General features: G+C 37.9%; 1 protein-coding gene across 1 annotated transcript in view; it reads left to right on the top strand.

Moving 5' to 3' along the window:
* The first annotated feature begins 1799 nt into the window (after positions 1-1799).
* Positions 1800-19167, top strand: part of LOC127104004 (uncharacterized) — a 94370-nt gene continuing 77002 nt past the window's right edge. The window contains exons 1-2 of the mRNA XM_051041228.1: positions 1800-1897; positions 2206-4249. Coding sequence (XP_050897185.1) covers positions 1800-1897; positions 2206-4249 — 2142 coding nt within the window. The remainder of the gene's footprint in view (positions 1898-2205; positions 4250-19167) is intronic.

The following is a 19167-nucleotide window of genomic DNA, read 5'->3' as shown; positions in this document are numbered from 1 at the left end:
CTCGCTAGCACGACCAGTCCATGTTTGTCTTTTGGGCTTTGTTTCTTGATTTTTGGTATAAGATGATTAATCTCCTTATCCATGCGAGATTTGAAAACTCTTTCATTTTTTAGAATCAAGTGAACCACATGTTTCATCTTTCGTTCCAATTTCATCGAGGTGGTTATTCATCTGTCATTTGTCTTACTACCAGTTTTCACCCCCCTTTCGAGTAAATCATGTGTCAAGTACAAAATATTTTATTTTTGGGTCATCATGCATATTCATTTTCTCGTTCATTCATAATTCAAAGAAATTCCATACATACTCCTTCATTCATGTGCATATTTACTATTTCATATTTTTACATTTTTTCACATTTTAAAGTTTGCATTCATATTTTCTTCATTTCACATTGAGATTTTCCATTCATTCATGTTTAAAGATTTCCACATAATCATTCATATTCCAATCATTCATTCATGACCAAGGACCTTCTCACATTCATTCAATCATATTCATCCATGCATAAAATCAGAATATGGCTAATCTTGGAGGACAAGTAGCAAGTATTCAATGTGATAGTGCAGGTCATGTTGATCGAATGGCTTCCACTAATCAGATAGATGAATATTGTGAAAGAGCTCAAACTAGTCAATCTGCAGTGTCTTCTGCTCAGGACCTTCCCATGCCAAGTGGTATAAATCAAATCAATCCTAGAGATTCTGCCATGCAAATTTCAGCATTGGAGACTGGCACCGCTCCCCATCCTTCTGTAACATTTAATCCATCTCTACATGGTACTCCTTTAAAAGTTTTGCGCAATGTATGGACAAATGTTTCTTGCATGCAACAACCTACTGCTTTGAAGGCTCCATCCCATCCCCAACCAAATAGCATCTTTGAAACTGCAACAAGGCCACAAAAGCCACATGTTGAAGATTCAGAAAGTGATGCTAATGAACACTCTGAGAAACAGATGTTGCTTGAAGTTGTTGATGCTGCTGATGGGACTGCAAGCGCTTCATGTGTGAAGGAACGTGTTGTGAAAAGCACACCGGATGCATCTCAATCTAGCTCAGCTGCCAGACTCTCAGTCAGCAGGAACGTCCTGTGCATCAGATGATGATGATAATAGTTCATTCAAAAGAGATAGAACTGAAGAACATACCCAACTGCATGCTCAGTTATCAGATTTTCAATTGAATAGAAATTCCTCACTAGAAACTGAAAATATGCTTTCCAACCAGCTTCACAAACTGGAATTGAAAAAATTATGATGAGTTTGTCACACGTGATGATGCACATGATCTTGAGGGAGAAATATCTGATTCTGAACCAGTCTCTTCTGGTTCATGTCCGGTGGATTCAGGGTGTTTATTATTGTCTTCGGATCATGGAGCTACAACTCTATCAAATAAAGCACCACATGTTCCTATTGAAAGACATTTAAGACTAGAAGATGATGATGAGGATCCAAAGAAAAAGGTAGAGTGGGAATGCCACCAACCCGATGGATTAGTGTGTATGGTGCCCGCCGGCCTATGAAACAAAGTGTAGGTTGTTGTTCTAACCTTTGGGCACTAATTATGGATGCCGGTACTAGTTTCACTGCACAAGTTTATGAACTCTCATCCTACTTTCTTCACAAGGAATGTATTATGGAACAGTGAAATTTTTTTACACTAGCGCCATAGCAGGATCTAATAGTGGGAGCTCGTTCATTGTAATGTCGAAAAGGACCCAGTACTTGCAGCAATCTTACAAGATCAGGTTGTGGAACTTGATTTCTTGTATCCTAGTGAAGGCATTCATCGAAGATGGGACAACGGTTACCGCATCACCTCAACTGCAGCATCAGAGATGCATACTTATCTTTGTCTCAATTTGATGAAGTTGTTTTTGCATTTGAGAAGCGGTAACTGTCTTAAAGACCAACAAAGGAGAGAATCATCCAGTAGTATGATCGGTCTTTGTACGCTTGGCAGACTGATATAACAGAAAAAAGCTGGGAATTTGCAGGATGCTTCTTACAGTTCCATAAATGCTTTAATTGAAGGTGTTAAGTACTCTAAATCTGATGATTTTGGAATGAATCTTCTTACTAGTGCAACCACGCCAAATGATGTAAATAGCTCCAGTAAAATCGTGCTCGCCAGAACAAAAAAAAATTGTTGCTTCTGTTTCTGCACTTATTGTTGGTGCAATTATATATGGTGTTACCAGCCTGGCAGTGAATGAAAAGCTAGTGTTCAACCCGATACTCGAGAGATGGCATCCTTTGACAGCAGGTGTTGCGGTTGCTACCCTTCATGTATGTTATGGAAATGAGTTGAAGAAATATGCTAAAGGTATCACAGAGTTGACACCTGATGCTATAGAAGTGTTGATGGATGCCGACAAGTTGGAGAAAGAGCTGGTGCAGATAGCAGTGGAGGATTCTGTCGATAGTGAAGATGGTGGGAGATCCATTATAATGGAGATCCAACCTTATGAGGCTGAAGCTATAATTGCTAATCTAGTTAAGTCATGGATAAATATTAGAGTGGATAGACTGGTAGAATTGGTTGACAGAATTATGCATCAAGAGGCATGGAATCCACAGGAAAATAAAGAAGGCTTCGCTCCTTCTGCAATTCAAGTTCTACGATTCATAGGTGACACAGTGGCAACTTTCTGCCTCAATTTCTTCTACTTCATATGTTGTGTAAAGATGGATACTGGAACAATGCTGAAAACAGAAAAACAAGCCATCACAATTGGAATTTTTGTATCCGCGTTCGCATTTGCAATCCCTCTTGGATTATCCTTTGCATTCACCAATTTTGTTTCCATGGACAAAACCCTCGCGTCTGCTCTCCCGTTAATAGCCATCTCGCAAAGCATTATTGTACTCATCAGCATATCAGTCCTTCTAACAGAGCTTAAAATCCTAAACACCAATGTCGTCCGTCTAGCATTATCATCGGCGATGTTTACCAATGTTGTTATTCTGCCTTTGATAACAGTTATTTTTGCAGTAATGCAGGTTAAAACTGCTAATAAGAGTATAGTGACACTGCTATGGATCCTTCTATCAATAGGTTCACTCTTGGTTGTTATCTTCTATGTAATGAGGTCGACTATAATATGGTATGTAAGCCGGTTAAATGGAAAGCCGATTGACGAATTTTGCATTGTATGTATCATTATGTGTGTTCTCTTCACTGCATTTTGCAGTGAATTCATTGGACAACACTATTCTATGGGACCAATATTTTTAGGCTTGGTTGTTCCTGAAGGACCGCCTTTAGGATCGACTTTGATATCGAAAATGGAAACACTTACTGGTGGGTTTTTGTATCCATTATACCTTGCTGTTAGTGGATTGCAGACTGATATATTCAAAATCAACTTTCGGGCTGCTTGGATTATAATTGTCATAGTGATAGTCGCTTTTCTTGTAAAGATCATTGGTGTTATTTTTCAAGGTCATTATTACAAAGTTCCAATGAAAGATTGTGTTGTGATTGGGCTAGTTTTCATTGGCAGAGGTATAGCTGAGCTCTCCATGTACAATTTAATGAAGAACAACCAGCTACTAACAGGACAACTGTTCTCTTTTATGGTGTTGACCCTTATATTGATAAATGGTATCATAACACCACTGGTAAAATTGACATATAATTCTTCAGCCGAGTATCGTTCAGGAAAAAAAATTTCAATACAACATACAAAGCAAGATTCTGAGCCCCGAATCATGGTATGCTTTAACAAGAATGAAGACATCCCAACAATGTTCAACATCATAGAAGCATCGTGTGCAAGCAGACAAAGCAATGTTGAAGTTATAGCAGTTCACCTTGTAGAGCTTCTTGGAAGATCAATGCCTCTTCTCCTTGCTCACCAACCGAATGACACACTTCTGGTAACCAATTGTGATTCAACTCAACTCGACAATGCATTAGAGCAATATACACAACTCAATGAAGGGTGTGCACACGTTCAATCATTCACATCAATCTGCGACTTTGACATAATCCACGAGGACGTCTGCGGAATATCCCTCGACAGAAGAGCCAACATTTTGATCATGCCATTCCACAAAAGATGGGAGATAGATGGAACGGTCGATGTAAAGAATAGAGGAGTGCAAACAATAAACATTAAAGTCCTCGAAAGAGCCCCTTGTTCAGTCGGAATCCTCATCGACCGAGCTATCTTAAGCGGTTCTCCGTCACTTTTAATAGGTAAATCAACAACTATGCCAAATATTTTTGATCTTGAAAAGGTGACCAGAGACACTGTTTACTCAAACAACGAAGCAATCAATGATTTTCCTGACTCGCCGCAAGAAATTCCTCATTTCATATCAGAGCCACATGAATTGAATTTGGGATGTGTGAGTCCATCAGATGTTTTTGCCAGCAAACAAATATCCAAGAGTGAAGCTTGTTCTCCTCCCTCTGCGAGTCCCATCTTGGAAAGGGATCCTCATACAAGTGATAATTTTGCTTTGGATCACTTAGTAGGAATTCAAACCTTCATCGATTCTTCTACTGTTAATGATACAGTGTCACCACCAATTAGTACTGATACATCATTTTCTGGCCCAAAATTATAAGACGAAAAAACTGGTAAGGTCAATAACATCTTCAAATATGAAGACACACATAAAGAGTCTTTCAATAACATCTTTACGCCTGTTGAACTCATCAAGAAGGGAGACAAGGTTGGATCTTCTGAAGCTGCATTGCTTGCCAAGTTTGGTATTAGGCCCTTTTCATATGGTCTTTTGGTCCTTTCTGTCTATGACAATGGCTCCGTGTTTAGCCCTGAGGTTCTGGATCTTACTGATGATGACCTTGTTGCCAAGTTTGCTATTGGTATATCAATGGTTACATCACTTTCATTGGCCATCTCATACCCAACATTGTCAGCTCCTCCACACATGTTTGTGAATGCCTACAAGAATGTTCTTGCCATTGCAGTGGCAATAGAGTATTCCTACCCCGAGGCTGATGAGGTTAAGGAGTATCTCAAGGATCCAAGTAAGTTTGTTGTAGCTCCTGCTGCTCCTGCCAATATAACTTATGATGAACCTGCTACTGCCAAGGAGGAGAAGAAGGAGGAGCCTGAAGAAGAATCTTCCAAAGTATCTCGCATTTTGCACATGGACTCCTTGAAAGGACATCATAAAGGTCTTGAGAATTTTATCCAAAGCTACCTGTGTGAAGAACAGAAAGATCTCGTTAAACTTGTTGATGCCAAACTCGATCAAGAGTATGAACTTGTTGTTACTACTTATGTCGGACTATACCGTTATAGAATTGGTGATGTTCTAAAGGTAGCTGGATTCAAGAACAAAGCGCCACAGTTCAACTTTGTATGCAGAAAACATTGTACTAAGCATCCGTGTAGACAAAGCCGACGAGGTTGAGCTTCAGAATGCGATCCATCTGTATATGTGACTATTGTGAGACTTGAGGTGAAACACAGTTCCTCTGAATCGCCTCACCTTCATCGACATTTTTAATCCATGATCCAAAAAACACAAACACACAAAAATGAGTCCAAATTCCAAAAAAAAGAGAAAACACATATTCAAGTGAGTTACAGTAATGAATTGTTTCTTACCAACAATGATGTTTTAGAAACGAATAGAATTGAGAAGAGGACCACAAGTTGAATATGGACAAAATTCAAAACGTCTTCCGTACAGACACTTCCCACTACTCCGAGGAAACACAGCAACACAGCAGAGAGGAGATGAGTCACATATAAGAGAGGCCATTGTTCATAAAGAGGGGGGAGCCGAAAAACCCTATAAAAAAAAGAAGACTGTTCACACAAAGAAAACCCTACCGTTGAACCACCCCTTCCATTTTCGTTTTGAACCAGCTACCGTGAATCTCCGTCACCGTTATCACCATCTGCCAGTTGAATCCCCACGCCATACTCTTTGTGTCGGATTAAAGCTTGAAGGTCGAAGCTACGTGACTCGGTGAACAAGCCAACTCACGGCAACATGGTTTTTAAGCAGCTCACCAACAGTTGTGACTCCTTCCGTCTTCGACTTAGTAGGTAACCAGTTGGTTTCCTATTTTCTGTTTGGTTCATGTATGTTGTTAATGCTTCCAGTTTGTTAACTTGTTTTTTTTAACCAATACAATGCATGTTTTGAATATATATGTTAATAAATACAAGTTAATATCAACAAACGAGTTTGGTTGAGTTGGTAGGGGTGTCATTTGGCAAGCCCTAGGGTACGTGTTCGATAACTTGTACCCCATTTCTTACATTTTCCATTCTCCATTCTGTTTTCATTTTTCTATGTTTTTATTTTTATTTTTATTTTTTTACTCCTTTTATTTTTTTTATTATTCTCATTTTCTAGACACTTGTTGATTTTAATGTTTGTCTTTGATTTATTGTTTAAAGATCGATTTTTAATTTATGGATTTGGCAATTTTCTTGTTATTTATCCATGATTATTTTTATCGATATAGTGATAGTATTTCGCTGCGTTTTGACTAATCACATATGACATTTCAATTGTTGCCAATATGTGCAAACCGGCTTTGAGCACATTATTTAGGTTTTGTGTGTCCCTCAATTTCCATCCGTGCAAATCCCGATTTTACCATTTTTCGATTTAATTTTTAAGTGTATTGTAAATATAACTTGTTGTGTTATTTATTTTCTTCACATGACTTACTCTTGGGCCTTCTTACAATGAGACAGTTCGCTTGCACTTACACTCATAAATTGCATTATTTGTTGTTTGGGCCCGATTTAATTATTCCAGTATTTTGAATCCCCATTTGACAAAATGTACCCCACTCCCCCGATGTGTAATAATTTTACTGTTTTATTTCTTTATTGCTTGACTGTTTAGTTAGCTACTAACACAAGAATAAAATCAACAATTTCCAAAAGATAAAATCAACAATTTCCAAAAGATAAAAATAAACAAATCAATCCATTTCTTTTTCCCATTCTATTCCATTTCTTTCAAAAACTTCATCAAATGCTTGATCCAACGTCAAGTCATTTTTCATAATCAAAAATCAAAAAATTATTAATTCATATTTAAGACCTTTTCAATAAAGATGGAAATGGAACATGGTGGATACCACGCACTCTTGAGACTAAGATTCGAGGTGGATGCCTCGCCTATCTTAGCTCTCGCCATCATCCAAATTTATCTATTCTCCACTTCATTCAAACCTTCATTCAAACCTTTTTCAATCGTCCATCAAATCTTGATCCAGCATCAAGCCATTTTTCACAACAAAACTCAAAATACTTAATTCCTATCTAAACACTTTTCAATAAAGATGGAAATGGACCATGGTGGATACCATGCACTCCTGAGATTAAGATTCGAGGTGGATGCCTCGCCTATCTTAGCTCTCGTCATCATTTAAAATTGTCAATGCGGTTTCTTCAAACCCTTTCTCAATCAAATTCAAAACACTTAATCCTTATTAAACACTTTTTGCAAATAAGATGGAAATGGAACGTGGTGGATACCACTCACTCCTAAGACTAGGATTCGAGATGGATATCTCGCTCATCCAAGTTTTCTCCATTATTCAAAACACATCAAACCAATTAATTTCTTTTCTTGCCGCCGTGCGATTGACTCTTAAACTTTTTTTCTCGCCGCCGTGCGATCGACTCTTAAACCTTTTCTCAAACGAAAGGTACTTTGTTTCAAAACAATGCAAGGCAATGTTTTTCCACCTGTTTTGGGTAGTCCAACAATGTTTTTGTCGATTTGACACAAATTAGCTTTCGCTAAAATCGACCAACAAACAAACATTTTTCTACCCAGAACTACGTAAGCCTTGACTTCTCTATTGAGATACGTAGGAGCAGGATTTGTAAATCTTGTGAGGCCCAATAATAAAAAACTTAGGTTTAGTCCTTCGTTAAAAATCCAAAAATATTCTCCTCTCTTCTATTCTTTCCCATTTAATAACTTGAAAAGCCTAACATTTCAAACTAACATTAACGTGCACAACTGACCTAATGGTTCCGGTTGAGTACAACAGACGTGAGGGGTGCTAATACCTTCCCCTTGCATAATCGACTCCCGAACCCTGATTTGGTTGCGACGACCATAATCATTGTCGTTTTTTTTCTTGGGTTTTATCGATATTTCCCCTTTCCTTTTTAGGAATAAATAAAGTTCGGTGGCGACACTGTTCAGTCCATCATTGCGAGCGTGCGATCGCGCTCCGCTTAAGGTCGTATCCCCATTTTTCATGAGGTACGACAGATGGCGACTCTGCTGGGGACTGACGTTCCCTAAGCGAGTCAAGCCTAGTTAGGACGTTTGTGTGCCTTTGTTTGTTTAATAGTGTGGCTTTTCCTTATTTATTGCTTTTCATTATCTTTATTATTATATTGATATATTTGTTGAATATTGGTTCCACTGTGTTGGGTACTTGGATATTTGATTGCCAACCATGTGGGAAAGACTCTACACCCGAGTCTAGAGTGAAAAAAACATAAGATAGGATGATGGTTGAGTAGTACAGACTCCCGAGGTGAATACTTCGTAAGAGTCGGTACGAGAACCTCACTTAGAGTAGATCCTTTTGCAAATATTGTCGCCTAAGGTGTATACCTTGTAAGCTTCAATGTTTCAAAGGGGTCCATGACTCTAAGAACCTTTAGAATATTGAACCTTTGGCCAACTAGAAATGATGGTTACGTAGTATGGATTCCCGAGGTGAATACTTCGTAAGAATCGATACGAGAACCTCGCTCAGAATAGGTTCTCTAGATGGAGTTGACGATCGGAAAGTATTTTCCATAAGCGTCAAACATTCTTTTGAATCCATGACTCTGAGTACCCTGTCCAGAACCAAGTCGATGGTTGCGTAGTGCGGACTCCCGAGGTGAGTACTTCATAAGAGTCGGTACGAGAACCTCACCCAGAATAGATTCCCTTGATGGAGTTGACGATCGGAAAGTATTTTCTGTAAGCGTCAAACATTCTTGTGAATCAATGACTCTGGGGATCCTTTGTAACAAAGCCCTAGATCATACCCAGTGAGAACCTATTCTTGAAAAGCAATCAGATTCATCAGTACCTTATACTTTTGAACCCGTGTATTGAAAAAAAAAAAAAAATATATATATATATATATATATATATATATATATATATATATATATATATATATATATATATATATATATATATATATATATATATATATATATATATATATATATATATATATATATATATATATATATATATATATATATATATATGCATGACTTGCATTGCATTCATTCACATTCCATTGCATCTGCATCTCATCATAATGCATGTCATTTTCCAGACAAAATACAAAAAAAAAACCATCCATCCTTTGTCCATGATCAGCAAAATGATTCCTGACACGCGTTTAGAACAAGGAACCATGTCTCAAGAGATGATGGACAAGCTAAGGAAAGGTCAAGAAGCATTGAAGGAGGAACTCAATCTTTTGAAGAGCCAAGTGGGATGGGTCGTGGAAACCGTGCAAGCCTTATTGAGAATAAAGGGCCATCCCATACCCATTGCTACAACAGAGGGAGTTACCACTCCACATCCATGTGGTGTTACCCTAAGTCAAGGGAAATTCTATATGGCAGCTCCTCACCTACTAGCATATGGACCTCCTTTAGGTTGTCATCATCAACATCCTCTAACTATTCCTCCTCAAAATCACCGAAGTCATGTTCAAAGCGAAAATCAGAATCAGAACAAGGGGAACAAAAATCACAACGACCCGGTTCCGGTGCCATATAGCAAGCTCTACCCACAATTGCTCCAGAATGCTTTGGTGACCCCTCGAGCTCTCACACCTGTGTCACCATACCTGCCATGGTATAATACAAATGCAACATGTGAATTCCATAAAGGGGCAATGGGACATGACCTAGATTCTTGCTTAGCGCTGAAAGCCTTGGTACGTACATCTTGATTTCTGGGCAAGAGTTTTACGTTCAAGCTGCAAAGATTGATTGACATTAGGTCACCAACACTCAAGGAGGAAAGCTCAGGTACATACATCTTGATTTCTGGGCCAAGTAGCGAGAAAGGTAAAGGACCTCAGAAACCCCTCAAGGATTTGTACCACAAGAAAGAAGTCAGGGAGGTGGCTAATGAGATATCATCGTCTCCTGATAAGAGAATTGAGATATCACCTTGGATTTCTAATGTCACGACCCATGGCAACGGAAGCAAAGGAGAAGTGAGTAGTGGATCCAAGAGGGTTGCATCCAACGATCAGATTGAAGGAAAAGAATTTGAAGATCTTCGTGCCAATATCAAAAAGTTTGTTGATCCTAACCTTCAAGTGGCTGAAAATAAGCAGTTAGCAATGCCCGAATTGCCGTACCAACAAACGCTACCTTTTGGTCTTTATTACAAACAATCCTGGTTTGCTTCTCATCCAAATCAACAAGCCTAAGGCCCGAGATATCGAAATCAGCAGAGGCCTCAAAATAACTTGGAAAGAAGAAATGATCCTCGTTATCCAGTCCTCGTGACATATAGCCAACTCCTACAACCTCTGATTCAAAACTCGTTGGTGGTTCCCAAGTCTCTTAAGTCGGTTCCACAACCTTACCCCCCCCGGTTATGACCAAATGAGAAATGTGGATATCATACTGGATCAGAAGGGCACTCAACTAAAGACTACAACGCTTTCAAAGCCAAAGTACAACAGTTGATTGACAACAGGTACATAGCCTTTCAAGAAGGAAACTTGGTGGTAAACGTTAACCCATCGGCCAGACAAGTGCGAAGGTCTCAAGGGGTGTCCCCATAGGCTAATGGATCAAGTTTGAAGAAGTCATTCCCTAAAGTTGGCAATCATTTGGTTGTTTCAGCATTTCTTTTGTAGTTTCCTCGCATGTTGATTGTTAATTGCTTTTAAGCATTGTTGTTTTCTTTGAATTGGTAAGATTAATGAAATGTTTATGCATCTTTTGAATTGATCCATTCGTATTCACTCGTTTTTCATTCATGTTAAAAACAAAAATACTCCCCTCATTCACTTTTGATTATCAAACCGTTGTGTTAACAAAGATTGGAAGGAGGAGGATGAAAACGAAACACCTGAAATTGTTGTGGTATACTTTTGAGTAAAACCTTGTCGATGATGTAAGGCATTGTTTCAAATCCCCAAACACTGAAGTGATAAGGAGTTAATCCCTAGACAACCACTTTGATCCTAGAAGTTGGTGTTTATTTCGAATCTAAAACCCTTAATCTTGACCTGGGGCAGGGTAGTTGTGCTCAGATAGTTTGACCGTGCATTCGATCTTTCAAAAAAAATATATCGTCCATATGTACGCCATCCAATTAAGGTCAACCACATGTTATCCTTCGCGCACATGTTGAGGTGTTGAAGAAGTTGAGAAAAGCTAAAATTAGTGTTGGTTGATCCCCATCCACCAATAACCTGGTAGTCAACACGTAAAAAAAAAAGAAAAGAAGTCCACTAAGTCAAACACCACAAAATGACTTAGGAAAAAGTCAGGGCATCCCGATGGACCGAAAGCTTCAAAGAAGCGGTCCAGGCAAAATTAGGGATAAAGAAAATCAATCAAAAGAGGTCATTAAATCCTCAACAAAAACAAAACAAGGTGACTGCCATTTCAAGAAAATCTCACCTTGAATCCTCATTTTCACTTTCGCACCTTCGAAGTCGAATGCATGTATTAAATTAACTGAACATAGGAACTGGAGATCATCAAGAAGAAGGGGTGGGTAAAAAAAATTCTTTGAGCCTTATATCCTTTTGTTTCAAAAAACCGTGAACCAAACCACGTTACAATCCTTCAAAGACCTAATTGAGGCAAAGTTTATTCTGAAAGCATACTACAACAAGGTTGTGTTAACCTGACCCCAAATAATTTTTGTTAACCATTTGATGGCACAGACTTACATGTTGTGAATGACTTGATCATCATTGTGTTCTTATCAATGACTCGTTCATTGTATTTCACCCGTTCATATCAATAAACTCTGATTTCAAATTTTTGCATAAGCACTGCATTAAAATTACCATTTTTGAATGCACAATCTTATTTGCGAGTCAACACTTAGCATTAAAGAAATTCCAATAATATACAATTGAGGAATTTGATAAGGTAAAAGAAGTCCAGTCATGGGAAAATCACTTTGAGTATCATTCAATCCGATCCAATCACCCCCAAGGTTCACTTAGCAAAATGTGATTTGCTTCAAGACTCAGACCGGGGCAAGCCACCTCAGAAGCTCATTGAGTCCAACTATCCAAAGACAGTCAATCAGAAGTCTACCATTCCAACATTTGGTTAATCAGGGTCAGATCACTGCGATATTCAAACATTGGGGTAAGCCATCTTGATATCGTCTCATGTCAAGTTGTTCCAAACTCAGTTTCAAGGTGAACATTTTCAAGGACCCAACAGACTAGGGCAAGATGAGCCAAAGAGGGGCAGACCCCCTTCATATTTTCAAATTACTCAAACAAATTCTACCATACGTCAACAACTATTGATTCTGAGACGAGTGCCCGAAAGTTATGCTAGCACGATTCATTAATCCTCTGAAAGGGTCCATTTGGCTAAGTTGTGGCCGTCAAGATTGATAGAATTCTCCTTTGACAATATATATCACATAATATTTGGTTGAGTTCTCGGTGTTAAGGAATCATGATATCCATAAAAAGCCTCTATAACTCCCAGTCCACTCAAGTGTCAGCATTCTCATAATCATGATCATTCATATATCATGCATAAAAGAATTCAAATCATGCATAGCCGAAATGTACTTCGTGCTCATTTTGCATTGACCCAGGTCTTGTTGTTGATCCTATATTCTTTGACCTCTAATTCTAGTTTTTCTTTGGTGCCCTTAAACCATCATCCGGTTTCCGTAGTCATTTTCAAATCCAACTCAGTTGGCACCTATCAAAAAATTTATCCATGAGGTTTAATTCCTGTTTCGATTATCCGATGAATTTCCGGATTACTCCTTGGTCTATTGATGTATTTCCATAACTTGTCTGATGTGTTTCCAGATGTTTCCTCACCTATCTGATGTATGCTCAAATATGTTTGGCTTGTATTCTGATGTATTTCCAGAATTTCCTCGGTGTATTATCGGATATGTCTGTATTCTGTTATATCTTCAAAATATCACTTGTAATTCTGATGCATTTCCAGAATTCGTTTCTTTTACTCTCCGATGAATTCCCGAATAGGTCATTTTTGTTCTGACACACTTCCAGAACCCTTATGCCATTCCCTAGCACTATTTTAAGGCTCATTGGTGTCTCATGAAATTCAGTTGTCACTAGCATTATTCCAAGCTCAGTTGTTACTAGAACTCATGTTAAACCCAATTGTCGTTGGCATCACTGTCAGTCTGTTCGTAAATACATTTGTGATTGATATCTGAAGTTTGGTTGTCGCCAACATCATTTCAAGTCCAGTTGTTGCTGGCAAACTCCATTGTAGCCGGTATTTGTTTACTAATGGATTTCATCAAGTCCAATTGTTGTTGGCAAAATCCGTTAAAGAACCTGGTTGTAATCCTTTGCTTACGGTCAAAGTCCAATTGTTGTTGGCACGTACAGAGAGTTTGAATACCTTGTTTTTCCTGATGGTTCCGTGAAAGTCATGTATGACTCACCATCTTCAGGAGTTCCCAGAAGCTTGGAGGTTTTGTTTGATTTTCTCTGTAAAGAATCATCGTAGCCTTTTTGCGTTGATGGTCTACTTATAAGAAGACTTCCGTTTATCTTTGTTTTGCATAAATCCCCTGTTAGGAATCTCCGAAATCTGTGATTGGATGAATTTCTTGTGAGAAATCTCCAGAACTATCAAATGTATTCTAAAGTGTCAGGTCATGTATGAACCTACTGTTAAGCTTTTATTCCAGTATTACCAGGTCATGTCTGAACCTGTTTTTTTTTAAGAATCTTTCGCTTTAATTATTCCAGGGTCGTCAAGTCATGTATGAACTTGTTGTGGAAATTTTCTCAAAATGTTCAAGTTTGTCATCTGATCATGTATGAACCTGTTGATATACCTTTTTGAATTTTTCTGAGTGTTGTCAGGTGATGTATGAACCTGTTGTTGAAGATTCTTTGAATGTTCCTGTTTCGTCAGGTCATGTATGAACCCGCTGTTGAAAATTCTTTAAATAGTCAAGTGTTGTCAGGTCATGTATGAACCTGTTGTTGAAGATTCTCTGAATGTTCCAGCATTGTCAAGTCATGTATGAACCTGTTGCTGTTGAGCCTTTATTCCAATATTACCAGGTCATGTCTGAACCTGTTTTGGAAGAATCTTTTTCTTTGATTATTCCAGTGTTGTCAGGTCATGTATGAACCTGTTGCTGAACCTTTTGTTCCAATATTGTCAAGTCATGTATGAACTTGTTGTGGAAATTTTCTCAAAATGTTCAAGTTGGTCATCAGGTCATGTATGAACTTGTTGATATACTCTTTTTTGAATTTTTCTGAGTTTGTTAGGTCATGTCTGAACCTGCAGTCAGAATCGTTCTTGGTATTCCCCAGCATTGTTAGGTCATGTATGAACCCGTTGTTGTTGAGCCTTTATTCCAATATTACCAGGTCATGTCTGAACCTGTTTTGGAAGAATCTTTTTCTTTGATTTATTTCAGTGTTGTCAGGACATGTATGAACCTATTGCTGAACCTTTCGTTCCAATGTTGTCAAGTCATGTATGAACTTGTTGTGGAAATTTTCTCAAAATGTTCAAGTTATTCATCAGGTCATGTATGAACCTGTTGATATACTCTTTTTTGAATTTTTCTGAGTTTGTTAGGTCATGTCTGAACCTGCTATCAGAATCGTTCTTGGTATTCCACAGCATTGTTAGGTCATGTATGAACCTGTTGCTGTTGAGCCTTTATTCCAATATTACCAGGTCATGTCTGAACCTGTTTTGGAAGAATCTTTTTCTTTGATTTATTCCAGTGTTAACAGGTCATGTAGGAACCTGTTGCTAAACCTGTTGTTCCAATGTTGTCAAGTCATGTATGAACTTGTTGTGGAAATTTTCTCAAAATGTTCAAGTTTGTCATCAGATCATGTATGAACCTGTTGATATACTTTTTTGAATTTTTCTGAGTGTTGTCAGGTCATGTATGAACCTGTTGTTGAAGATTCTTTGAATGTTCCTGTTTCGTCAGGTCATGTATGAACCCGCTGTTGAAAATTCTTCGAATAGTCAAGTGTTGTCAGGTCATGTATGAACCTGTTGTTGAAGATTCTCTGAATGTTCCAGCATTGTCAGGTCATGTATGAACCTGTTGCTGTTGAGCCTTTATTCCATTATTACCAGGTCATGTCTGAACCTGTTTTGGAAGAATCTTTTTCTTTGATTTATTCCAGTGTTGTCAGGTCATGTATGAACCTGTTGCTGAACCTTTTGTTCCAATGTTGTCAAGTCATGTATGAACTTGTTGTGGAAATTTTCTCAAAATGTTCAAGTTGGTCATCAGGTCATGCATGAACCTGTTGATATACTTTTTTGAATTTTTTTGAGTGTTGTCAGGTCATGTCTGAACCTGCTGTGAAAATCGTTCTTGGTATTCCCCAGCATTGTCAGGTCATGTATGAACTTGTTGCTGTTGAGCCTTTATTCCAATATTACCAGGTTATGTCTGAACCTGTTTTGGAAGAATCTTTTTCTTTGATTATTCCAGTGTTTACAGGTCATGTATGAACCTGTTGCTGAACCTTTTGTTCCAATGTTGTCAAGTCATGTATGAACTTGTTGTGGAAATTTTCTCAAAATGTTCAAGTTGGTCATCAGGTCATGTATGAACTTGTTGATATACTCTTTTTTGAATTTTTCTGAGTTTGTTAGGTCATGTCTGAACCTGCTGTCAGAATCGATCTTGGTATTCCCCAGCATTGTTAGGTCATGTATGAACCCGTTGTTGTTGAGCCTTTATTCCAATATTACCAGGTCATGTCTGAACCTGTTTTGGAAGAATCTTTTTCTTTGATTTATTCCAGTGTTGTCAGATCAGGTATGAACCTGTTGTTGAACCTTTTGTTCCAATGTTGTCAAGTCATGTATGAACTTGTTGTGGAAATTTTCTCAGAATGTTCAAGTTAGTCATCAGGTCATGTATGAACCTGTTGATATACACTTTTTTGAATTTTTCTGAGTTTGTTAGGTCATATCTGAATCTGCTGTCAAAATCGTTCTTGGTATTCCCCAGCATTGTTAGGTCATGTATGAACCCGTTGTTGTTGAGCCTTTATTCCAATATTACCAGGTCAAGTCTGAACCTGTTTTGGAAGAATATTTTTCTTTGGTTTATTCTAGTGTTGTCAGGTCAAGTATGAACCAGTTGTTGATCCTTTTGTTCCAATGTTGTCAAGTCATGTATGAACTTATTGTGGAAATTTTCTCAAAACGTTCAAGTTAGTCATCAGGTCATGTATGAACTTGTTGATATACTCTTTTTTGAATTTTTTTGAGTTTGTTAGGTCATGTCTGAAACTGCTGTCAGAATCGTTCTTGGTATTCCCCAACAGTTAGGTCATGTATTAACCCGTTGTTGTTGAGCCTTTATTCCAATATTACCAGGTCATGTCTGAACCTGTTTTGGAAGAATCTTTTTCTTTGATTTATTCCAGTGTTGACAGGTCATGTATGAACCTGTTGCTGAACCTTTTGTTCCAATGTTGTCTAGTCGTGTATGAACTTGTTGTGGAAATTTTCTCAAAATGTTCAAGTTGGTCATCAGGTCATGTATGAACTTGTTGATATACTCTTTTTTGAATTTTTCTGAGTTTGTTAGGTCATGTCTGAACCTGCTGTCAGAATCGTTCTTGGTATTCCCCAGCATTGTTAGTTCATGTATGAACCCGTTGCTGTTGAGCCTTTGTTCCAATATTACCAGGTTATGTCTGAACCTGTTTTGGAAGAATCTTTTTCTTTGATTTATTCTAGTGTTGACAGGTCAAGTTTGAACCAGTTGTTGATCCTTTTGTTCCAATGTTGTCAAGTCATGTATGAACTTGTTGTGGAAATTTTCTCAAAACTTTCAAGTTAGTCATCAGGTCATGTATGAACTTGTTGATATACTCTTTTTTGAATTTTTCTGAGTTTGTTAGGTCATGTCTGAACCTGCTGTCAGAATCGTTCTTGGTATTCCCCAACAGTTAGGTCATGTATGAACCCGTTGTTGTTGAGCCTTTATTCCAATATTACCAGGTCATGTCTGAACCTGTTTTGGAAGAATCTTTTTCTTTGATTTATTCCAGTGTTGACAGGTCATGTATGAACCTGTTGCTGAACCTTTTGTTCCAATGTTGTCTAGTCGTGTATGAACTTGTTGTGGAAATTTTCTCAAAATGTTCAAGTTGGTCATCAGGTCATGTATGAACTTGTTGATATACTCTTTTTTGAATTTTTCTGAGTTTGTTAGGTCATGTCTGAACCTGCTGTCAGAATCGTTCTTGGTATTCCCCAGCATTGTTAGTTCATGTATGAACCCGTTGCTGTTGAGCCTTTGTTCCAATATTACAAGGTTATGTCTGAACCTGTTTTGGAAGAATCTTTTTCTTTGATTTATTCCAGTGTTGACAGGTCATGTATGAACCTGTTGCCAAACATTTTGTTCCAATGTTGTCAAGTCATGTATGAACTTGTTGTGGAAATTTTCTCAAAATGTTCAAGTTTGTCATCAGATCATGTATGAACCTGTTGATAAATTTTTTTGAATTTTTCTGAGTGTTGTCAGGTCATGTATGAACCCGTTGTTGAAGATGCTTTGAATGTTCCTGTTTCGTCAAGTCATGTATGAACCCGCTATGGAAAATTCTTCGAATAGTCAAGTGTTGTCAGGTCATGTATGAACCTGTTGTTGAAGATTCTCTGAATGTTCCAGCATTGTCAGGTCATGTATGAACCTGTTGCTGTTGAGCCTTTATTCCATTATTACCAGGTCATGTCTGAACCTGTTTTGGAAGAATCTTTTTCTTTGATTTATTCAAGTGTTGTCAGGTCATGTATGAACCTGTTGCTGAAACTTTTGTTCCAATGTTGTCAAGTCATGTATGAACTTGTTGTGGAATTTTTCTCAAAATGTTCAAGTTGGTCATCAGGTCATGTATGAACCTGTTGATATACTTTTTTGAATTTTTTTGAGTCTTGTCAGGTCATGTCTGAACCTGCAGTCAAAATCGTTCTTGGTATTCCCCAGCATTGTTAGGTCATGTATGAACCTGTTGTTGTTGAGCCTTTATTCCAATATTACCAGGTCAAGTCTGAACCTGTTTTTGAAGAATCTTTTTCTTTGGTTTATTCCAGTGTTGTCAGGTCAAGTATGAACCTGTTGCTGAACCTTTTGTTCCAATGTTGTCAAGTCATGTATGAACTTGTTGTGGAAATTTTCTCAAAATGTTCAAGTTAGTCATCAAGTCATGTATGAACCTGTTGATATACTCTTTTTTGAATTTTTCTGAGTTTGTTAGGTCATGTCTGAACCTACTGTCAGAATCGTTCTTGGTATTCCCCAACAATTAGGTCATGTATGAACCCGTTGTTGTTGAGCCTTTATTCCAATATTACCAGGTCATGTCTGAACCTGTTTTGGAAGAATCTTTTTCTTTGATTTATTCCAGTCTTGACAGGTTATGTATGAACCTGTTGCTGAACCTTTTGTTCCAATGTTGTATAGTCGTGTATGAACTTGTTGTGGAAGTTTTCTCAAAATGTTCAAGTTGGTCATCAGGTCATGTATGAACTTGTTGATATACTCCTTTTTGAATTTTTCTGAGTTTGTTAGGTCATGTCTGAACCTGCTGTCAGAATCGTTCTTGGTATTCCCCAGCATTGTTAGGTCATGTACGAACCCGTTGTTGTTGAGCCTTTATTCCTATATTACCAGGTCATGTCTGAACCTGTTTTGGAAGAATCTTTTTCTTTGATTTAATCCAGTGTTGTCAGGTCATGTATGAACCTGTTGCTGAACCTTTTGTTCCAATGTTGTCATGTCATGTATGAACTTGTTGTGGAAATTTTCTCAAAATGTTCAAGTTAGTCATCAAGTCATGTATGAACCTGTTGATATACTCTTTTTTGAATTTTTCTGAGTTTGTTAGGTCATGCCTGAACCTGATGTCAGAATCGTTCTTGGTATTCCCCAGCATTGTT

This window comes from Lathyrus oleraceus, chromosome 7 (genome assembly GCF_024323335.1).
Source record: "Lathyrus oleraceus cultivar Zhongwan6 chromosome 7, CAAS_Psat_ZW6_1.0, whole genome shotgun sequence".
Taxonomy (NCBI): Eukaryota; Viridiplantae; Streptophyta; class Magnoliopsida; order Fabales; family Fabaceae; genus Lathyrus; species Lathyrus oleraceus.
Note: the sequence above shows the minus strand (reverse complement) of the source record. Positions and strands in the feature narration are given on the sequence as shown.